The sequence below is a fragment of the Periophthalmus magnuspinnatus genome, chromosome 20 (assembly GCF_009829125.3).
Source record: "Periophthalmus magnuspinnatus isolate fPerMag1 chromosome 20, fPerMag1.2.pri, whole genome shotgun sequence".
In the NCBI taxonomy this organism is placed as follows: Eukaryota; Metazoa; Chordata; class Actinopteri; order Gobiiformes; family Gobiidae; genus Periophthalmus; species Periophthalmus magnuspinnatus.
The window spans coordinates 23,663,799-23,680,244 of NC_047145.1; the positions used below are offsets into that span (position 1 = coordinate 23,663,799).

Below are 16,446 nucleotides of genomic sequence, written 5' to 3' on the forward strand. Positions count from 1 at the left end.
CATTGAGGCTAGCATCGAGGCTAGCAGTTACCACCTTGTTAAAGTTTGTATGACAGGCTTTAGTGATTCTTTAATTCTATGTAAATATTAATTATAGTTAACCAGTCAAGACGCAATTTGAGAACAAAAGTTGAAAAATACAATTGAAACCTAAAAAATGGCTAAACTGGGATTTGTTTTAAAATCTTAAATATACTGTGTTTGGTGAAATGAGCAGTCCAACCTGTCATAAGCACTAAGTGATGATGTCACTTCCAGGTCCAACTGGGAACTTCGCAGCCGATTTCTAGATTTTGTTTTCTTGTTTTTTTATTTTTTATTTTTATTTTTTTACATAAGTGACATCACACTTAACAACTCAATAGCAGCTCATCTGGAGCCCAGGTATTAATGTTCAGTAGTTGGAGCCGAAGAGCACCCATGATCACTTCCTGTTTGGAACGCAGTGGCTAGCATGTTAGCTATGTCCGTTTATATATACAGTCTATAGTCCTGAACATGTCATGTAGTCTGAGTAGTAGTATTGTAGTATCAGTAGACCCACCATGTCAGCCTTGTTTTTACAATAATAGTAACAATAGTATTTGCAGTAGTAGTACAGGTATGCGGTGTTTTAACACTAGTGTTATTTGTAGTATTTGCAGTATAACTTTTCGTACCAGTAGCTCCACCATGTTGGGCTTGTTGTTCCTCAGAGTCTTGGTGGCGTGGAACACGTCCACACTTCTCTGTCGTCTCAACATCTCACACAGAATACTGACACAGCAGAACACTCCACTGCGCCCACCGCCATTACTGTTGGGGATGGGGGAGAAGGATGAAGGGCAGAGGAGCACAGAATTATTGACATTCTTAATAAAAATACATCAGTGTTAATAAGCCCTCAAAGCCACAGTTTCCTGCATTCTTCATTCACTGCACACAGCTGCCCTGGGGCAGACTGACAGAAGAGAGGCTACAGGCTCCATCAGCTCTTCAGTCCACCACCACAAACACTCACCCACTAGGGGGTGCACATGTGTGTACCCTGTCCTCCTGAAATAGCAGTTAAAGTAGTTGTACTCACTCACAATGGACTGTGGGCAAGGGCCTGGAATTGCACTCTGCTCCATCATATTCATAGGAGTAGCAGTAGTACTAGTTGTAATAGTAGTGGCAGTACTAATAGTAGTATTTTACTCACAGACAGTGTACTACAGTCCGCCCCTCTCCTCCGTCATACTCGTCCTGCCACTTGTCGACGAGCGCAGCTAGCTTGAGAAAGGAGCGTTTGGAGGAGGGCGTGTCTCTGTACACGGGCCAGCCCAAGAACTGGAACTGCTGCACCATCCGGAACCCGTCCTGAGGCTGAGACAAGGGAGTGAGAACAGGGTTAGAACCAGAGAGAGGGTCAAAACAGGGTCAGAACTAGAACCAGTGCGCAGGGTCAGAACATTCAGTGTCTGGATTACACAGGGAGAACATGTAAACTTCACACAGAAAGGGTCTGGAAGTGCTAACCACTCAGCCATCATGTTGCCACGGTCTGTATTAGCTGGTAGTGTGTCTCCTGAGGTGTGTGTCCTGAGGTGTGTATCCTGTAGGTGTAGTGTGTGTCCTGTAAGTGTAGTGTGTGTCCTGAGGTGTGTGTCCTGAGGTGTGTGTCCTGAGGTGTGTATCCTGTTGGTGTAGTGTGTGCCCTGAGGTGTAGTGTGTGTCCTGTAGGTGTGTGTCCTGAGGTGAGTGTCCTGTAGGTGTAGTGTGTGTCCTGAGGTGTGTTTCTTGTGTGTTCTGTAGGTGTAGTGTGTGTCCTGTAGCTGTAGTGTGTGTCTTGTGGTGTGTGTGTCCTGTAGGTGGCGCTGGTCTTACCCGTGCCGTGTTGTAGATCCTGAAGAGGCGACTGATGACATCCTCCTCCAAATCTGCAGAAACAAACTCCACCTGAAGAGAGCCGAGCCGAGCCACGCCATCTTCGGGCCAGTACTGAGGACACAGCTGTGAGTACACACAAATACACAGATACTTCAAATACTGCAGTACTACTACACAATAAACTACATCTGCAGAGATCTACATCGTCCTCGGGCCAGTACTGAGGACACAACTGTACAGAAATACACAGATGCTTCAAATACTGCTTTCAGTGCCGCCCTCTGGTGTTCATCTGGAATTCATAAAGCCATAGTTACACTGCCTGGCCAAAAAAAAAGTCACCACCAAAAAACAAAGTCACACACTCGAATATTTTATTGGACCGCCTTTAGCTTTCATTACGGCACACCTTCGCTGTGGCATTGTTTCGATTTCCCTTCTGCAATGTCACAAGATTTATTTCCATCCAGTGTTGCATTAATTTTTCATCAAGATGTTGCATTGATGATGGTGGAGTCTGACGCTGCACAAAGCTTCTCCAGCACATCCCAAAGATTCTCAGCGGGGTTAAGGTCTGGACTCTGTGGTGGACAATCCATGTGTGAAAATGATGTCTCATGCTCCTGAATCACTCTGTCACAATTTGAGCCTGATGAATCCTGGCATTGTCATCTTGCCCGTGTCATCAGGGAAGAAAAAATCCATTGATGGAATAACCTGGTCATTCAGTATATTCAGGTGTCAGCTGACCTCATTCTTTGAGCACAGACTATTGCTGAACCTAGACCTGGCCAACTGCAGGAGGAGAGGACCTATTTGCTTAGTTAAATCCAGGTGGAGAGTTTTTTTTGGCCAGGCAGTGTACATTTGTAACTTTTGTTTTATGTGTACTTTTCGTGAGTTTTGGTTGAGTTTTGTCATGTTTGGTCATCTTTGTGTGTTATATTTTACCTGAGCCGGATCCACATCGTTTAGCATCACTATAGACGTACAATGGTAGTCCAGCACTAGTCTCCAGAAGTCCTTAACTGTGTTTGGGAGCGGGTGCTGTGTCACAATGAACGCAGACGGCTGCTTATAGCTCTGAGGAACATGGAGAAAAAGACACTTTTAACTTCACAGATAAAAACAATTTTGGAAAAAAATCTAATTTTGATTTACATTTAAAAACCAAAGAGCATTCAAGAGCATTCCACATCTCTCAGATGGTGAATGCTCTTGAATGGGTGCTCTGGAATGTTCCAACATAGACATACATGTTACTATGGTGACACAATGTGCACATTAGCAACCATTGTCAAAAATATTTAAAAACTCAAGACAAAATATAAAATGGATTTAAACATTTTAACACTTTCAAGAGCCGGTGATCAATACAAGTGTTTATGGTTCTGTTGATGAGTTTGATTTTCAACAAAAAGGTGAGAGTGACTGTTGGCTAATGCTAGCTAGCTTGTGACTGTAATTTTATGTGTGAGAGACTTGTTAATAAATCATGTTGTTGTTCCAACTACGTCAGTTCTTTATGGTCAGATTGTGTTAAGATAAAGCTCAGACCAAAGACTAACAGAGCTTCAGACAGAGTAGTGCCTACAGTTAGCATCACCTCCCAGGGAATGTTGATGACATCAGCTGAAAAGTATCAATAATGTGAAAATGCCATTACTCACGTCCATGAGTTGAAGTTTACTCATCGCTAACATTATGATTTGTTATTTTGTATATTTTCTGTATACTCGGTCCCCTTACGTCCATGAGTGCAGCGTTGATGTAGTTGGAGCTCTCCCCGTCCAGGCTGATGAGGAACGGGAGGCAGCGGTCTGGAGGTAGGACGTCCATCACACGGTTCTTCTCGTGGTTCCGAGGGAGAAGAGCAATACTACAGTCCTCTACACGGAGCGTCGGAGTCACCATGTTCAAAGTCTGGAACAGACGAGATAACTGGGTCTAAACCGGGTCGAAACCAGGACTGAACCAAGCCTAAACCGAGTCTAAACTGTTCAAAACTAGGACAAAAATAGGTCTAAACCAGGTCTAAACCAAGTCTAAATCAGGTCTAAACTGTGTCTAAACCAGGTCTAAATCGAGTCTAAACCAGGTCTAAATCAGGTCTAAACCAGGTCTAAAACCGAGTCTAAACTGGTCAAAACTACGACAAAAATAACTGGGTCTAAACCGGGTCGAAACCAGGACTGAACCAAGCCTAAACCGAGTCTAAACTGTTCAAAACTAGGACAAAAATAGGTCTAAACCAGGTCTAAACCAAGTCTAAATCAGGTCTAAACTGTGTCTAAACCAGGTCTAAATCGAGTCTAAACCAGGTCTAAATCAGGTCTAAACCAGGTCTAAAACCGAGTCTAAACTGGTCAAAACTACGACAAAAATAGGACTAAACCAGGTCTAAACCAAGTCTAAACCAAGTCTAAATCAGGTCTAAACTGTGTCTAAACCAGGTCTAAATCGAGTCTAAATTGGTCAAAACTAAGACAAGAGTAGTTCAGGTCTAATCAGGTCTAAACCTGTTCTAAACTAGTTCTAAACCTGTTCTAACGGGGTCTAAACTGGGCCTAAACCAGGACTAAACTGAGTCTAAACTGGGTCTAAATGAGGTCTAAGCCAGGCCTAAACCATATCTCAACCTGATTAAATCAGGTTTAAACCAGGACTGACCCTAAACTCCTCTTTGATCTGACATGAGTTGGTCTGTGGATCCAATCGATTCATCTCATAGTAAACAGACCGAAGCTGATTGGCTGGAATTGCTGTGTCGCCACAAAGACACGCCTCCAGGATGGCGTCATGAATGAAAACATACTGCTCCTAGAACAAAAGGACTACAGGTCAGAGAGAGGATTACAAGGAGCAGGTCTGGTCTGGTACTGGTCTGGTCTCTGGTCTGGTCTCTGGTCTCTGGTTCTGGTCTGGTCTCTGGTCTCTGGTCTCTAGTCTCTGGTCTGGTCTCTGGTCTGGTCTCTGGTCTGGTTTCTGGTTTGGTTCTGGTCTGGTTTCTGGTCTGGTCTCTGGTCTTACCTCGGTCTGGACCATGTTGACTCTCCTGGCCCTCAGCTCTCTCACACAGTTGTAAATGTCAACCACGCCCTCTCTCTCCGCCATGTCCAGCATGATGTCGATGACAATGAAACACCCGGTCCGACCCGCGCCAGCACTTAGGAGCAGAGAACCGGGTCAGAACCAGGACCAAAATAGGATTATAACAGGCCTATAACAGAAATGGTCTAAGGGGGTCAGATGTCACCCACAGACTCGCAGGTGCAGGGGCAAATCTGGAGCCGAGTTCCATGTTTGGAATTTCAACTGAGTATCAGAGCAACCAAAGAGCCAATCAGTAGCAAGGCTGTTGAAGGTAACGCCCCTTCCTGCCCACACCACTGGTTTGACAGGATGTGCTAAGCACTGTTAATCAAGCCTGTTGCGAACGCTAACGGAAGAAACCTCAGCAATAGAAGGCTCCGGATGGTCTGTTATTAATTTTGATTTATGCACAACAGAGAAGTAAAAACCCCAGGATCATATAGAGCGGGTTAATACGAACATTTTAAAACCAAAATGACGAGCCTGGCAACAACATTTACAGAGAAAAGGGCAGCAGTTTCTCAATAGAAAGTGAATTGGGGCCCTTTGGAGTCTATGGAACAGGAAGTGCGACCATGCTCACTTCCTGTTTGGTACGTGGCAGCTAGGGTTGGCGGTGGGTGGGGTTTGGGTTGGTTTGGGTTGGCGGTGGGTGTGTCTTACCTGCAGTGCACCACAGTGGGGCCGGCGGTGGGCGGAGTTTTGGTCTTGACCCTCCTGATGAAGCCCAGGAGGCCGGTGGCGTGGAGCGGGACGCCGTGGTCGGGCCAACCCGTGAAATGGAACTGACGGATCTCCCGGATCTCTGCCACGCCCCTCTGAGACAAGAGAAGAATCAGATGCCCCACAGCCTTCTTTATCACAATATATTAGATGCCCTCCCCGTGTGTCAGATGCCCTCCTTGTGTGTCAGATGCCCTCCTTGTGTGTCAGATGCCGTCCCCGTGTGTCAGATGCCCTCCCTGTGTGTCAGATGCCCTCCCCGTATGTCAGATGCACTCCTTGTGTGTCAGATGCCCTCCCCGTGTGTCAGATGCCCTCCCCGTGTGTCAGATGCACTCCTTGTGTGTCAGATGCCCTCCCCGTGTGTCAGACGCCCTCCCCATGTGTCAGCTGCCCTCCTTGTGTCCTGTACCTTCTCCACGGCGAAGGTCCTGATCACGTATTCAGAGAGAAGCTCGGTCTCGATCAGAGTCACCTTCATGTCTCCGTAGATCTCTGTGTCATCAGGCCAGTACTTACAGCACTTCACCTAAGCAAAGAGACTGGGGTTAGATCAGGACTAGACACGTTTGGGAAAGACCAGTTAGACTAGGACCAACACTAAACCGGGACTAAAGGAAGACCAAAGCAGGACCATTGTTAGATCAGGACTGGAGCAGGACCATATTTGTACTAAAACAGGACTGAACCAGGACTAGACTAGGACTGGGACTAACCACTCTGCCACAGACTCACCCGTCCCACCTCCACCAGGTTTGTCACCATGACGATGGCGGCTGTGTTCTCCTGCCATACCATCCTCCAGAAATCATACACGGTCTCCTGCATTGGACCTGAAACCAGAGAAGAAATGGATCAGAACCAGAGACCAGAACAGAGAGGGATAAAGGAAAGAAAGAGAAAGAGAGGGACAGAGAGGAGAGGTTGTACACTGTCTCCTGCATCGGACCTGAGACCACAGAACAGAACCAGGTCAGAACCAGAACAAGATACAAGAAAGAGAGAGACCGAGAAAGATATAGAGGAGAGAGAAGAAAGAGGAAAGGAGAGAGAGCAGGGTATGAGACAGCGCCCCCTGTGGTGTTGTGGTGTTACCTTGTGTGGCGATGTAGTGGTTGGGTCGGTGGTAGCCCTGAAACAGAACACACAGTTTAACACAGGTTCATGCTTAAACAGAAGAGCTATGAACACTTAAACGAATGAATAATCATCAAAATAATCAAAAGGCAAATTTACTGAAGAAACTATGTTTTTCAGACAGGAGATTCAATGTGTTTAATGAACTTTAAAGATGATTTCTGTACGCTGATGACCTTTGACCTCTTAAGTTTATTAAATGCAGTTCCCAGTTTCTCCACCAGATGGAGACAAAGTATAGTGTTCTATCTGCTGAGACTTGCTGTAGACCAAGAACTAAACCAGGTCTGAACCAAGACCAGACCAAAGATAGACCTGACTGAGACCAGCCAATGTACAGACCAGACTAAGGACTGAAACCAGGTCTAAACTAGGACCAAGTCTAGACAAGGTCCAGTTTTCATATACAACAACAAAATTTTGAATTTTTGTCTTAAAATGTTATTTCAGTTTTGTCAAATGTTTCTTAATGTAAACTAATAATTTTAAAAATCTAAAATAGGTTTAGTACAAGAATATTATCCAAGTCCCATGTCCCTGTTTTAGGTCCAGACTAAACCAGGACTAAACCAGAAAGAAACCAGGTCTAAACCCAGTTAAAATCAGAACTAAACGAGGACTAGACCAGGTTTAAAACTTGGTCTAAATGGGATTAAACCTGGTCTGAACCAGGACTAAAGCAGGACTAAACCAAGTTTAAACTTGGTCTAAAGTAGGACTTAAGTCAGTCTAAACCCAGTCTAAACCCGGTCTAACTCGGTCTATAACAGATCTAAACCCAGTATAAACCCAGTATAAATCCAATTTATAACAGGCCTAAACTAGATCTAAGCCAGTCTAAAGATGGTCTATAGCAGGTCTAAACCCGGTTTAAATCCAGTCTACACCCGGTCTAAACCTGTTCTATGACATGTCTAAACCTGGTCTAAATCCAGTCTAAATCGAGAGTAAACCCTGTCTATACCCAGTCTAAATCCGGTCTAAACCTGGTCTAACAGGTCTTATTAAAGCCTGTGCAGTTGCAGATGATTGTGGGAGAATCTTTGAAAGCTGCTCTTTTTGAAAATATCACAAACAGGAAGTGGACACGAGGCCCGTCGCCGTGGAAACCATCGACCCGCGCCGCTTCAACGCGACCTTTACCGAAACATTGCCGCGACCGTCACAACATCAGCAAACGAGCGAAAGAACGGAGAGAGGAAGAGAAAATAACTCTAAGAAAACATCTGACAGAGAAAGAGAGAGAGAAAGAGGAGGGAAAGAGGTGAGGGGAGAGAGAGAGGATGGACAGAGGAAAGAGGGAGAAGGAGGGAGGAGGAGCGGGGAGAGAAGAAAATAACTAACATCTAAAAGAAAGATAGAGAGAGAGAGGGAAAGAGCCAAGAGAGGGGAGATGAGAACTAACATCTGACAAAGAGAAGGAGAGAAAGAGAGAGAGGGGGGAGAGGACAGAATAACATCAGCCAGAAAGGAAGAGAGAGTGAGAGGAGAAAAAAATAACTATGAGGAAACATCTGACAGAAAGAGAGGGAGAGAGAGAGAGGAAAAGAGAGAGCAGGAGAGCAAAGAGAGGGAAGATGAGAAGGAGAAAAATAACTCTTAAGAGGAAACATCTTACAGAGAGGGAGAGAGAAGAAAGAGAGGAGGAGGAGAGGGAAAGGAGCGAGGGAGAGGAGAGAGGGCAGCGAGGTAGTGGGAGGATGAGGAGGAGAAGAGGTGGAGGTGGGGGGACAAAATGAGTGAAAAAATAACTCTGAAGAAATGTGAGAGCAACAAGAAGAAAAGGCACCTCAGACACCAGCTGCATCCATGTGGGGTTACAACCATTTATAATGTAAAGTCACACAGTAAAGTGTTTATGTCTCCTTAAATGGACAGATTACACTCATCTGTTTAATGTTGTGTCCTCATCACTAACAGACCTCGAGTTGTGTTTTGTTTCATTCACACATGTTTAACACACAAACTCTGCATATTTAGGCTGAGTCCTTCTCTCAAACAGAAAACACTGTTCCACCTTGTGATGTCATGTGTTGATACAGGAAGTGCTCCACTGTGTTTTTAAACTCCATAAACCTTCACCTATCATTCATCATTTGGATGATTTCAACTCTGGAATTTCCAATCTCTATTGAACTAAAGGTAAAAGGTAGATGTTAACTTCAACTTCATGTTACTTAAATGTAACTTAAACTTCATGTTTTTCTTTTCTTTTTTTATTGCATATTCTGTATGGTTTGTGTTTTGCTTTATGGTCAACTTCTGTGCTCGTATTATTGTTTTCCATTAATATTAGCACTTATTATGGTTATCATACTTAGCTACGGCTATTATTATTTTATGCATTTTTTTATTTACTTATATGTGTGTATGTGTATATGTATGCATATATAGGGATGTATGTGTGTATGTATATATACTTTTTTCTGTTCCTGTGCTTACCCGGTGAGAGGCGAGAGGGGTGGGAGGGCTGTAAAATGTTAAAATACTATAAAAAATGTGAATTAAAAAAAACAACAACTACAACTTCATGACATCACAAGATACAATAATACAGTGTTACTCAAACATGTGTGGATGAGGCAAAACACAACTCCATAACATGGTTTAAAGCTAAAACATTTAGGATAAAATAAAAACTTTAACGTATGTGTCTTTGTCTTGTGTCTTTTATAGCTGGACATTAGTATGTATGAATATATGTGTGTTTGGTCTTCACCTAATGCTGTGTTCAGACCACAGCATCTACATCCTGGAGATTCTGAGGCAGACGCTTGAAATGAGTTGAAGCACCACAAAGTTATGACGCTCAAACGAACCACATCAAAGTCGCAAACGCTGTACGAGCTCATCACCATAGACTTACCACCCAACGCCCCTGACACCACAGTCTGAACACACCCTGACTCCAGATTCATGTGTGCAGCTCTGAGTTATACATAGGCCTGTCACGATAACACAGATATATCACTACACGGAAATATTGCGATAAATGATAATATTGAAACTACTTTATGCCACTGACACAATAAAAATAAAGCAGAATAATCCCAGTAAATCATTTGAAATAGACGGGATCATTAAAAGGCCTGAGCTGCAACAGATAAATAGCAAAATGAAACAATAAATTGTTAGTTATTTAACCCTCTACAAATGTAACTGTGTTACAACAAAACATAGTGCTCCAGCTTTCATATATGAAATGATAAGTTGATATAGTAAACAGTAGTTCTACACATATGAATCTGAAGGGCTCCTGTCGATATCATTCAGGGGCTCTCAGAAGATTTTTAGCCAATCACAGTAGCTGATAAATGAACGTGGATCATCATGTTAGCACTAGTCAAATGTTTATTTTACAGAATGTTGTGTGGACTCAAAGGAATCAGCGGGAGCAAACAAGATGGACTCTAGACCCAAAGTAGCACCGAACCAGCACTAAACCAGGATCAGGACTGAACCAGGACTAAACCATCACTGAACCAGAACTGAACCAGGACTCACGTCGACGTAGTTGGCGTTGATGTAGTCCGACCCGTCTCCATCCTGGGACTGGAGCCGGACTCTGGAGTGATCGTCTGAAACACAAGGAGACAAGTGCTATGACTCGGGGGGAGACAGGGGAGAGACATTCATTAAACAGTCGAGGCTGGGAATCTGTGACATTCACATGTACAACGCCTTAAAGGGCCCGTATCACACTGTTCTCTCATTCAAATGATGTTTCCTCAGAACAAACAGACCTGGAGTTGTGTTTAGTTTCATTCACACGTTTAACACACAAAGGACCCTGAGTCTTTCTCTCAAACAGAAATCACTCTGTTCCAACTTGTGATGTGATGTGGTAATACAGGAAGTGCTCCAATGTGTTTTTAAACTCCATAGACCTTCGCTAGAATCACTAGAATTGCCAAACTCTACTGAATTAAAGGTAAAATGTAGCTGTTAACTTGAAAACTACCACTACATCATAAGGTGGAACAGTTTTGCATAATATAGGACCTTTCAAGTGCATATGACAGGTTTTCTATTCCACATGGTGAATAGTGCCTGTACTAAATATTTATCATAGTTTTACATCACACGTAAAACTCATCCCACCGGAGGAGCTGGAGGACATGTCTGGGGTGGGGGAAGTCTGGGAGTCAATGCTCACACTGCTGCCCCCCCCCCCGACCCAGCCCCAGATAAGAGGGAGAAAATGGATGGATGGAGTTTTATATCAGTTAAGAGACAGTGAAAAAAGTACAAAAATACCAGAAGAAGAATTCAAATGGAGGCCAAACAAATCTGAAGAAACAACATATCCCATGATGCTTTGGTGTCAGAGCAGATGAATAAACAGTTTTAAACATGAGCCTAATGAGAACAGCAAAGGCTCAGGGCGTTTGAGAGAAAAGAGAATTTACAATAAAAACTCTGTGATTCTCGAAGGAACCAAAGACCAATCTACAAATCTAATGATCCCCGCAGGCCACCGTACCTCATCAAACTCATTTAGCTCTGTTAGCATTAGCATAAGCACAGCCTGAGGAGAGAGAAAGTGGGGAGGGAGGGGGAGGAAAAGGGGGAGAGGGGGAGGGCACAAGGGGGGAGGGAAGAGGAAAGGGGAAGGAGCTAGGAGGTAGGGCACCTGTAAGGGGGTAGGACATAGGAGACAGACGGTTTATTCATATAATACTAATGCAGAATATAATACCAGATGAGTACAGACCACAGAAGTGTATAATGAAGTGGACTAAGAGAGTGCGACGTCACCCAGTGTTCAGCTCCAAGTGAAGCTCATTGCACCGCTGGTTTAGAAGGAAGCGGTCACTTTAGTCAAACTTGTTGCTAATGCTAGTAGGCGCAACCTCAGGGAAAGAAGGTGCCTGATTGGTCTGTTATTCATGTTTTTATCTTGATTTAGGGTCAAAATAGCAAAATGAAACCCCAGGATCATGTGGAGTGGGATAATGCGAACATTTTTAGTTAAAAATGATGAGCCTCGCAGCAGCAGAGAAGGGCGGCGTTTTTTCAATAGAAAGTGAATTGGACCCAGAGTTGATGGAGCTGAAGCACATCCATACTCACTTATTTCACCATTTGAAATGGTGTAGCTATCAGGTCCACTATGTCCATTTATGTATACAGTCTATAGTACACGCGCTTATGGTATAATCAAGCAACTGTGAAGAAGCTGTAAAAAGAGCTGACAGAAGGAACACAGTGTGAAACTGTTCGGGTTAAACCCTCCTTTGTGTTTGGGCTGATAATGTCACATCTGTAACTCATACAGTCATTCATGAGTTACTCATTCAAACTATGAACCAGCTGCGTGCGGTCAGGGCAATCAAGGCAAGCAGTGCTTGTCCAATAAAATCTAAAATCATCGTGTGTCATAAGTATAATTAAATTGTTTTGAAATATATCCAAATAATACAGTTTTCCCTTCACTTCTGCCTGTTTGAAACATGGTTAAAGTCACAGTGTGTTTGTACACCCTACTGGTCACTGAGCACACAGAGACAGTTGTCCAGACCAAACAGTGGAGTGACAGCTGCTGGAGAGGAGCCATCTGTTTATGGAGCGAGAGCATTAGCAGAATAACAGGACTATTACACATGTGGAGGAACATGTGGCTGTTCTGGACCTGCTCTGCTTCAGGGAAATACAAGACGTTTCTTCAGGAAAGACGTGGTTATTAGTTGTTATCAACTAAATATTGATGTTCAGCCCAAGTCAAAGTCAGCACATTCTACTGCTATGAATTAAACTAAACTAAACGTTACCATTCACTTCAATACAATAGCCCCCCTAAAGAACACCTTATTCTGCATTTCTGGAACTGATACTTTGCAGCTGATGTCATCTACATTACCTGGGGATGTGATGTAAACTGTAGGCACTGCTCTGTCTGAAGCTCTGTTAGACTTTAATCTGAGATCATTTTAACACAGTCTGGTCATAAAGAACTGATTTAGCACAAATCAGATCATCTTTTGTAGTTCAGCTCTTAAACAAGTTCCTCTCAAATAGCATTACAGTCACAAGCTAGCTAGCATTAGCCAACAGTTAGTCACTCTCACCATTTTGTTGAAAATCAAACTCTTAAACAGGATCATGAACACTCGGACTGATCACAGGCTCCTGAAAATGTGCTCTTTAAATGCATTTTGTATTTTTTTCTTGAGTTTTCTGAAAACCTTTTTTCGGCTGTGTTTGCTAATTTTTACACTGTGTCATCTTCCAGCATAGAGGTACATGTAGAACACTCCCAACATGATGTCTCTGGGGTACACTCTGGGGTACAACTGCTTACTGCTTAAATTCACTCGTATATCGTAATATTGTATATATGTAGATCTACACAGTAGGGTTTTCAAAAGCATTGAAAACCAGATACTAATCGATACTAAAACTAGTATTGATACTAGATACTCATTGTTTGTGAGTATCGATACTAAAAAGTCCCATCCACAGGACAGAAATGAAGGTTTCCTGAATAGCTTTAGAGTGATCTTGAGCTGTATCAGAACTTCATCAGGGCTGATATATTTAAACAACATTGTAATGTCAAAGGTGAGTGTTCTCTGAGCCCTGATGCATTATGGGTAACACATTGGACTCTCACACTGGATATCAGGGCTCCACTCAGAACATGCTTGAGACTTGTGCAGGTTTTATTACCCAGCATGCCATGTTCCTCACACCTGACACCAGTTAAAGCTGACTGTGAGCAGGGAAACCAACATTAAACTAACAGCTTCAACATCCTAAATACTCACATACCCCTCAACCTTTGGGTCACTGGTTCAAGACCTGACATGTCATTCATGATTCCATAGGAGTAGGATATATAAGGTGAGACACAGGAGGTGGGACATAGGAGGTAGGAAAGAGGAGGTAGGAGAGAGGAGTTAGGGGTTAGGGGTTGGGAGGTAGGCTACAGAAAGTAGGAGTTGGAAGGTAGGGCATAGGAGTGAGGAGGTAGGACATAGGAGTTAGGAGGTAGGGCATAGGAGTTAGAAGGTAGGGTATAGGAGTTAGGAGGTAGAATACAAACGGTAGGAGGGAGGACTTACAGGCAATGATGTTGCCGTAGCGATTCTTCATTCGGTTCTCGTCCTTTTTGGCTGAGTCCCAGGGAGCAGACTGACCCTCGAAGAAACTCTGGAACAAACAGATGAGAAGGGTTAAGACCAGGATTAAACCACGACTGAACCAGAGCTTTAAGTGGACTGAATCAAGACTATAACCGGACTAAAGAAGGACTAAATCAGGACTGAAGAACAAATATGACAGGACTAAATCAGGACAAAATAAGGACTAAACCAGGACTAAACCAGGACTAAACCAGGACTAAACCAGGACTAAAGCAGGGCTAAACCAGGACTAAACCAGGACTAAACCAGGACTAAACCAGGATTAAACCAGGACTAAAGCAGGGCTAAACCAGGACTAGACCAGGACTAAACCAAGTCTAAACCAAGAACTAAAGGAGAATAAAGCAGGACTGAACCAGGACTATAACAGGACTAAAGGAGGACTAAACCAGGACAGTGGCCTCTAATATGTCTGCTCTTGTGTGGGTTTTATTGTGCAGGTGAAGGAGGTGAAGGAGGTGAAGGAGGTGAAGAGCAGGGGGAGGCATTCAGTAGAGCTCTGCATGTGTGTTCAGTCTAAGCACTAAGACACAGGACTCTCAAACTGCCTCTGATCTGAGACACTGCTTCATTTCACTAACAGCCAATTCATGAACTATTTACTCCAGACACGGACAAAGAAACAACAGAAAGAGGAGGAATGCAGTGGAGAGGAAGAGAGAGGGAGCGCGAGAAAAAAAGGGAAGAGGAGGAGAGGAGAGGAGGAGAGAGGGAAAGAGATGAGGAGCGAGGGGAAGAGGGAAGAGGAGAGGAGGAGAGCAAGAGAGAGGAGAGAAAGTCAGAGGGAAAGAGAGGAGTTAATTTACTCAAGTCAAAACTGAAATAAACAATCGAAGGAGAGAAGGAGATAGAAAGAGAGGGGAGAGGGAGAGAGAGAGAGAGAGAGAGAGGGGATTTAGCTTTGAGTGTAGGAAATTATTTGAGACGTTTAACTGAAAACAAGCAAAAATATATTCTCTCTGGCCCCGAAACCAGGACTGAACCAGGACTAGACCAAGACTGAACAAGGAATAGACTAAACCCGGGCTAGACCAGGACTATATCAGGACTGAACCAGGACTTAGAGACAGTGGTGAATAATGTAGGAGCAGAGGACCTGATTTAGTCCAATTAGAATCAAACTTGCTCCAGACTCACTGACACCAAAATACACTGTGTTATAGAGGTAATAAACCAGAACTAAACCAGGACTAACCCAGGACCAAAACAAAACTAAAATAGGAATAAACCAGGACTAGAAGAGGACTAAACCAGGACTAAACCGGGAATGAACAAGAACTAGACCAAAAATAAACAAGGACTGAACCAGGACTGAACCAGGGCTAAATCAGGACTAGAGCAGGACTAAATGAGGACTAACTCAGGACCAACAGAGGACTAAAACAAGACTAAACCAGGACTGAACCAGAACTGAACCAGGACTAAACCAAGACAAAAGCCGGACTAAATCATGACTAAACCAGGACTAAACCAGGACTGAAGCAGGACTAATGCAAAACTGAACTTGGACTAAACCAGGACTAAAACAGGACTAAACCAGAACTAGATCAGGTCTAAACCAGATCAGATCCTGGCTGAACCTGGGGGAAGCTTCTGGAGCTTCTGTCTGAGTTTAAATTAGAAACAGAACGTCTCAGAAATGTAAAAATGTCGCGTTTCTCAGAATAAATTTATGAGAAATCTAAAGCTTCAGTTTTCAAAGACATGTCACTCAAACTGTGAGCAAAACAGGACCAAACGAGAACTCAACCAGGACTACAGCGGCACAGTGGTTATCTGTTTTCTCCTCTCAGTGAGGAGGTTGTGGGTTAGACTCCTGATCTCGCTGAGTGGAGTGTGCATGTCCTCCCTTATTGTGGTTCAGTTCTGATTTAGTCCTATTTCAGTCCTGGGCCAGTCCCAGTTTAGTTCAGGTTTAGTCCTTGTTTATTCCTGGTTCAGTCCTGGTTAAGTACAGGTTCAGTCCTGGTTTAGACCTGCTTTAGTGCTGGTTTATCACTGTTCAGTCCTGGTTTAGTCCCGGTTCAGTCTCGGTTCAGGCCTGGTTTTCCCCATTATAATTCCCCTGGAGTGGGAGTTTGACCTTGACTTTTGGTTCTTTTCTGAAAATGTTTGATGTCTTCTTCTGAGCTGTCAATCATCTGCCTCTGACAATTTACATGAGAATAAAAGAAATTGTCTTAAGGATTTAGACTCGAGGAGCAGAGGAGAGGGGCAGAGGAGAAGAGGAGAGGGGCAGAGGAGCAGAGGAGAGGGGCAGAGGGGCAGAGGAGAGGAACAGAGGAGCAGAGGAGAGGGCCAGAGGAGCAGAGGAGAGGGGCAGAGGAGCAGAGGAGAGGGGCAGAGGAGGAGAGGAGCAGAGGAGAGGGGCAGAGGAGTAGAGGAGAGGGTTAGAGGAGCAGAATCTTACCTCATTGAGCTGAAGATGTTAGTGAAGCAAAAAAGGGAAAAAAGGACATAAGCTCAGGTTAGGAGACATATTAGGACACATTTTAAG

General features: G+C 43.8%; 1 protein-coding gene across 2 annotated transcripts in view; it reads right to left on the minus strand.

Annotated features, from left to right (window-relative positions):
* Window positions 1-16,446, minus strand: part of LOC117388029 (receptor-type tyrosine-protein phosphatase mu-like) — a 107,901-nt gene that overhangs the window by 2,135 nt on the left and 89,320 nt on the right. For both annotated transcript variants that reach the window (XM_055230174.1, XM_055230173.1), the window contains 13 exons: window positions 13,869-13,956; window positions 10,309-10,382; window positions 6,763-6,799; window positions 6,403-6,500; window positions 6,080-6,196; window positions 5,608-5,762; window positions 4,882-5,017; window positions 4,522-4,671; window positions 3,601-3,774; window positions 2,803-2,934; window positions 1,849-1,974; window positions 1,184-1,347; window positions 660-795 (listed from right to left, as the gene is read on the minus strand). In XM_055230174.1, coding sequence (XP_055086149.1) covers window positions 660-795; window positions 1,184-1,347; window positions 1,849-1,974; window positions 2,803-2,934; window positions 3,601-3,774; window positions 4,522-4,671; window positions 4,882-5,017; window positions 5,608-5,762; window positions 6,080-6,196; window positions 6,403-6,500; window positions 6,763-6,799; window positions 10,309-10,382; window positions 13,869-13,956 — 1,587 coding nt within the window. The remainder of the gene's footprint in view (window positions 1-659; window positions 796-1,183; window positions 1,348-1,848; window positions 1,975-2,802; window positions 2,935-3,600; window positions 3,775-4,521; window positions 4,672-4,881; window positions 5,018-5,607; window positions 5,763-6,079; window positions 6,197-6,402; window positions 6,501-6,762; window positions 6,800-10,308; window positions 10,383-13,868; window positions 13,957-16,446) is intronic.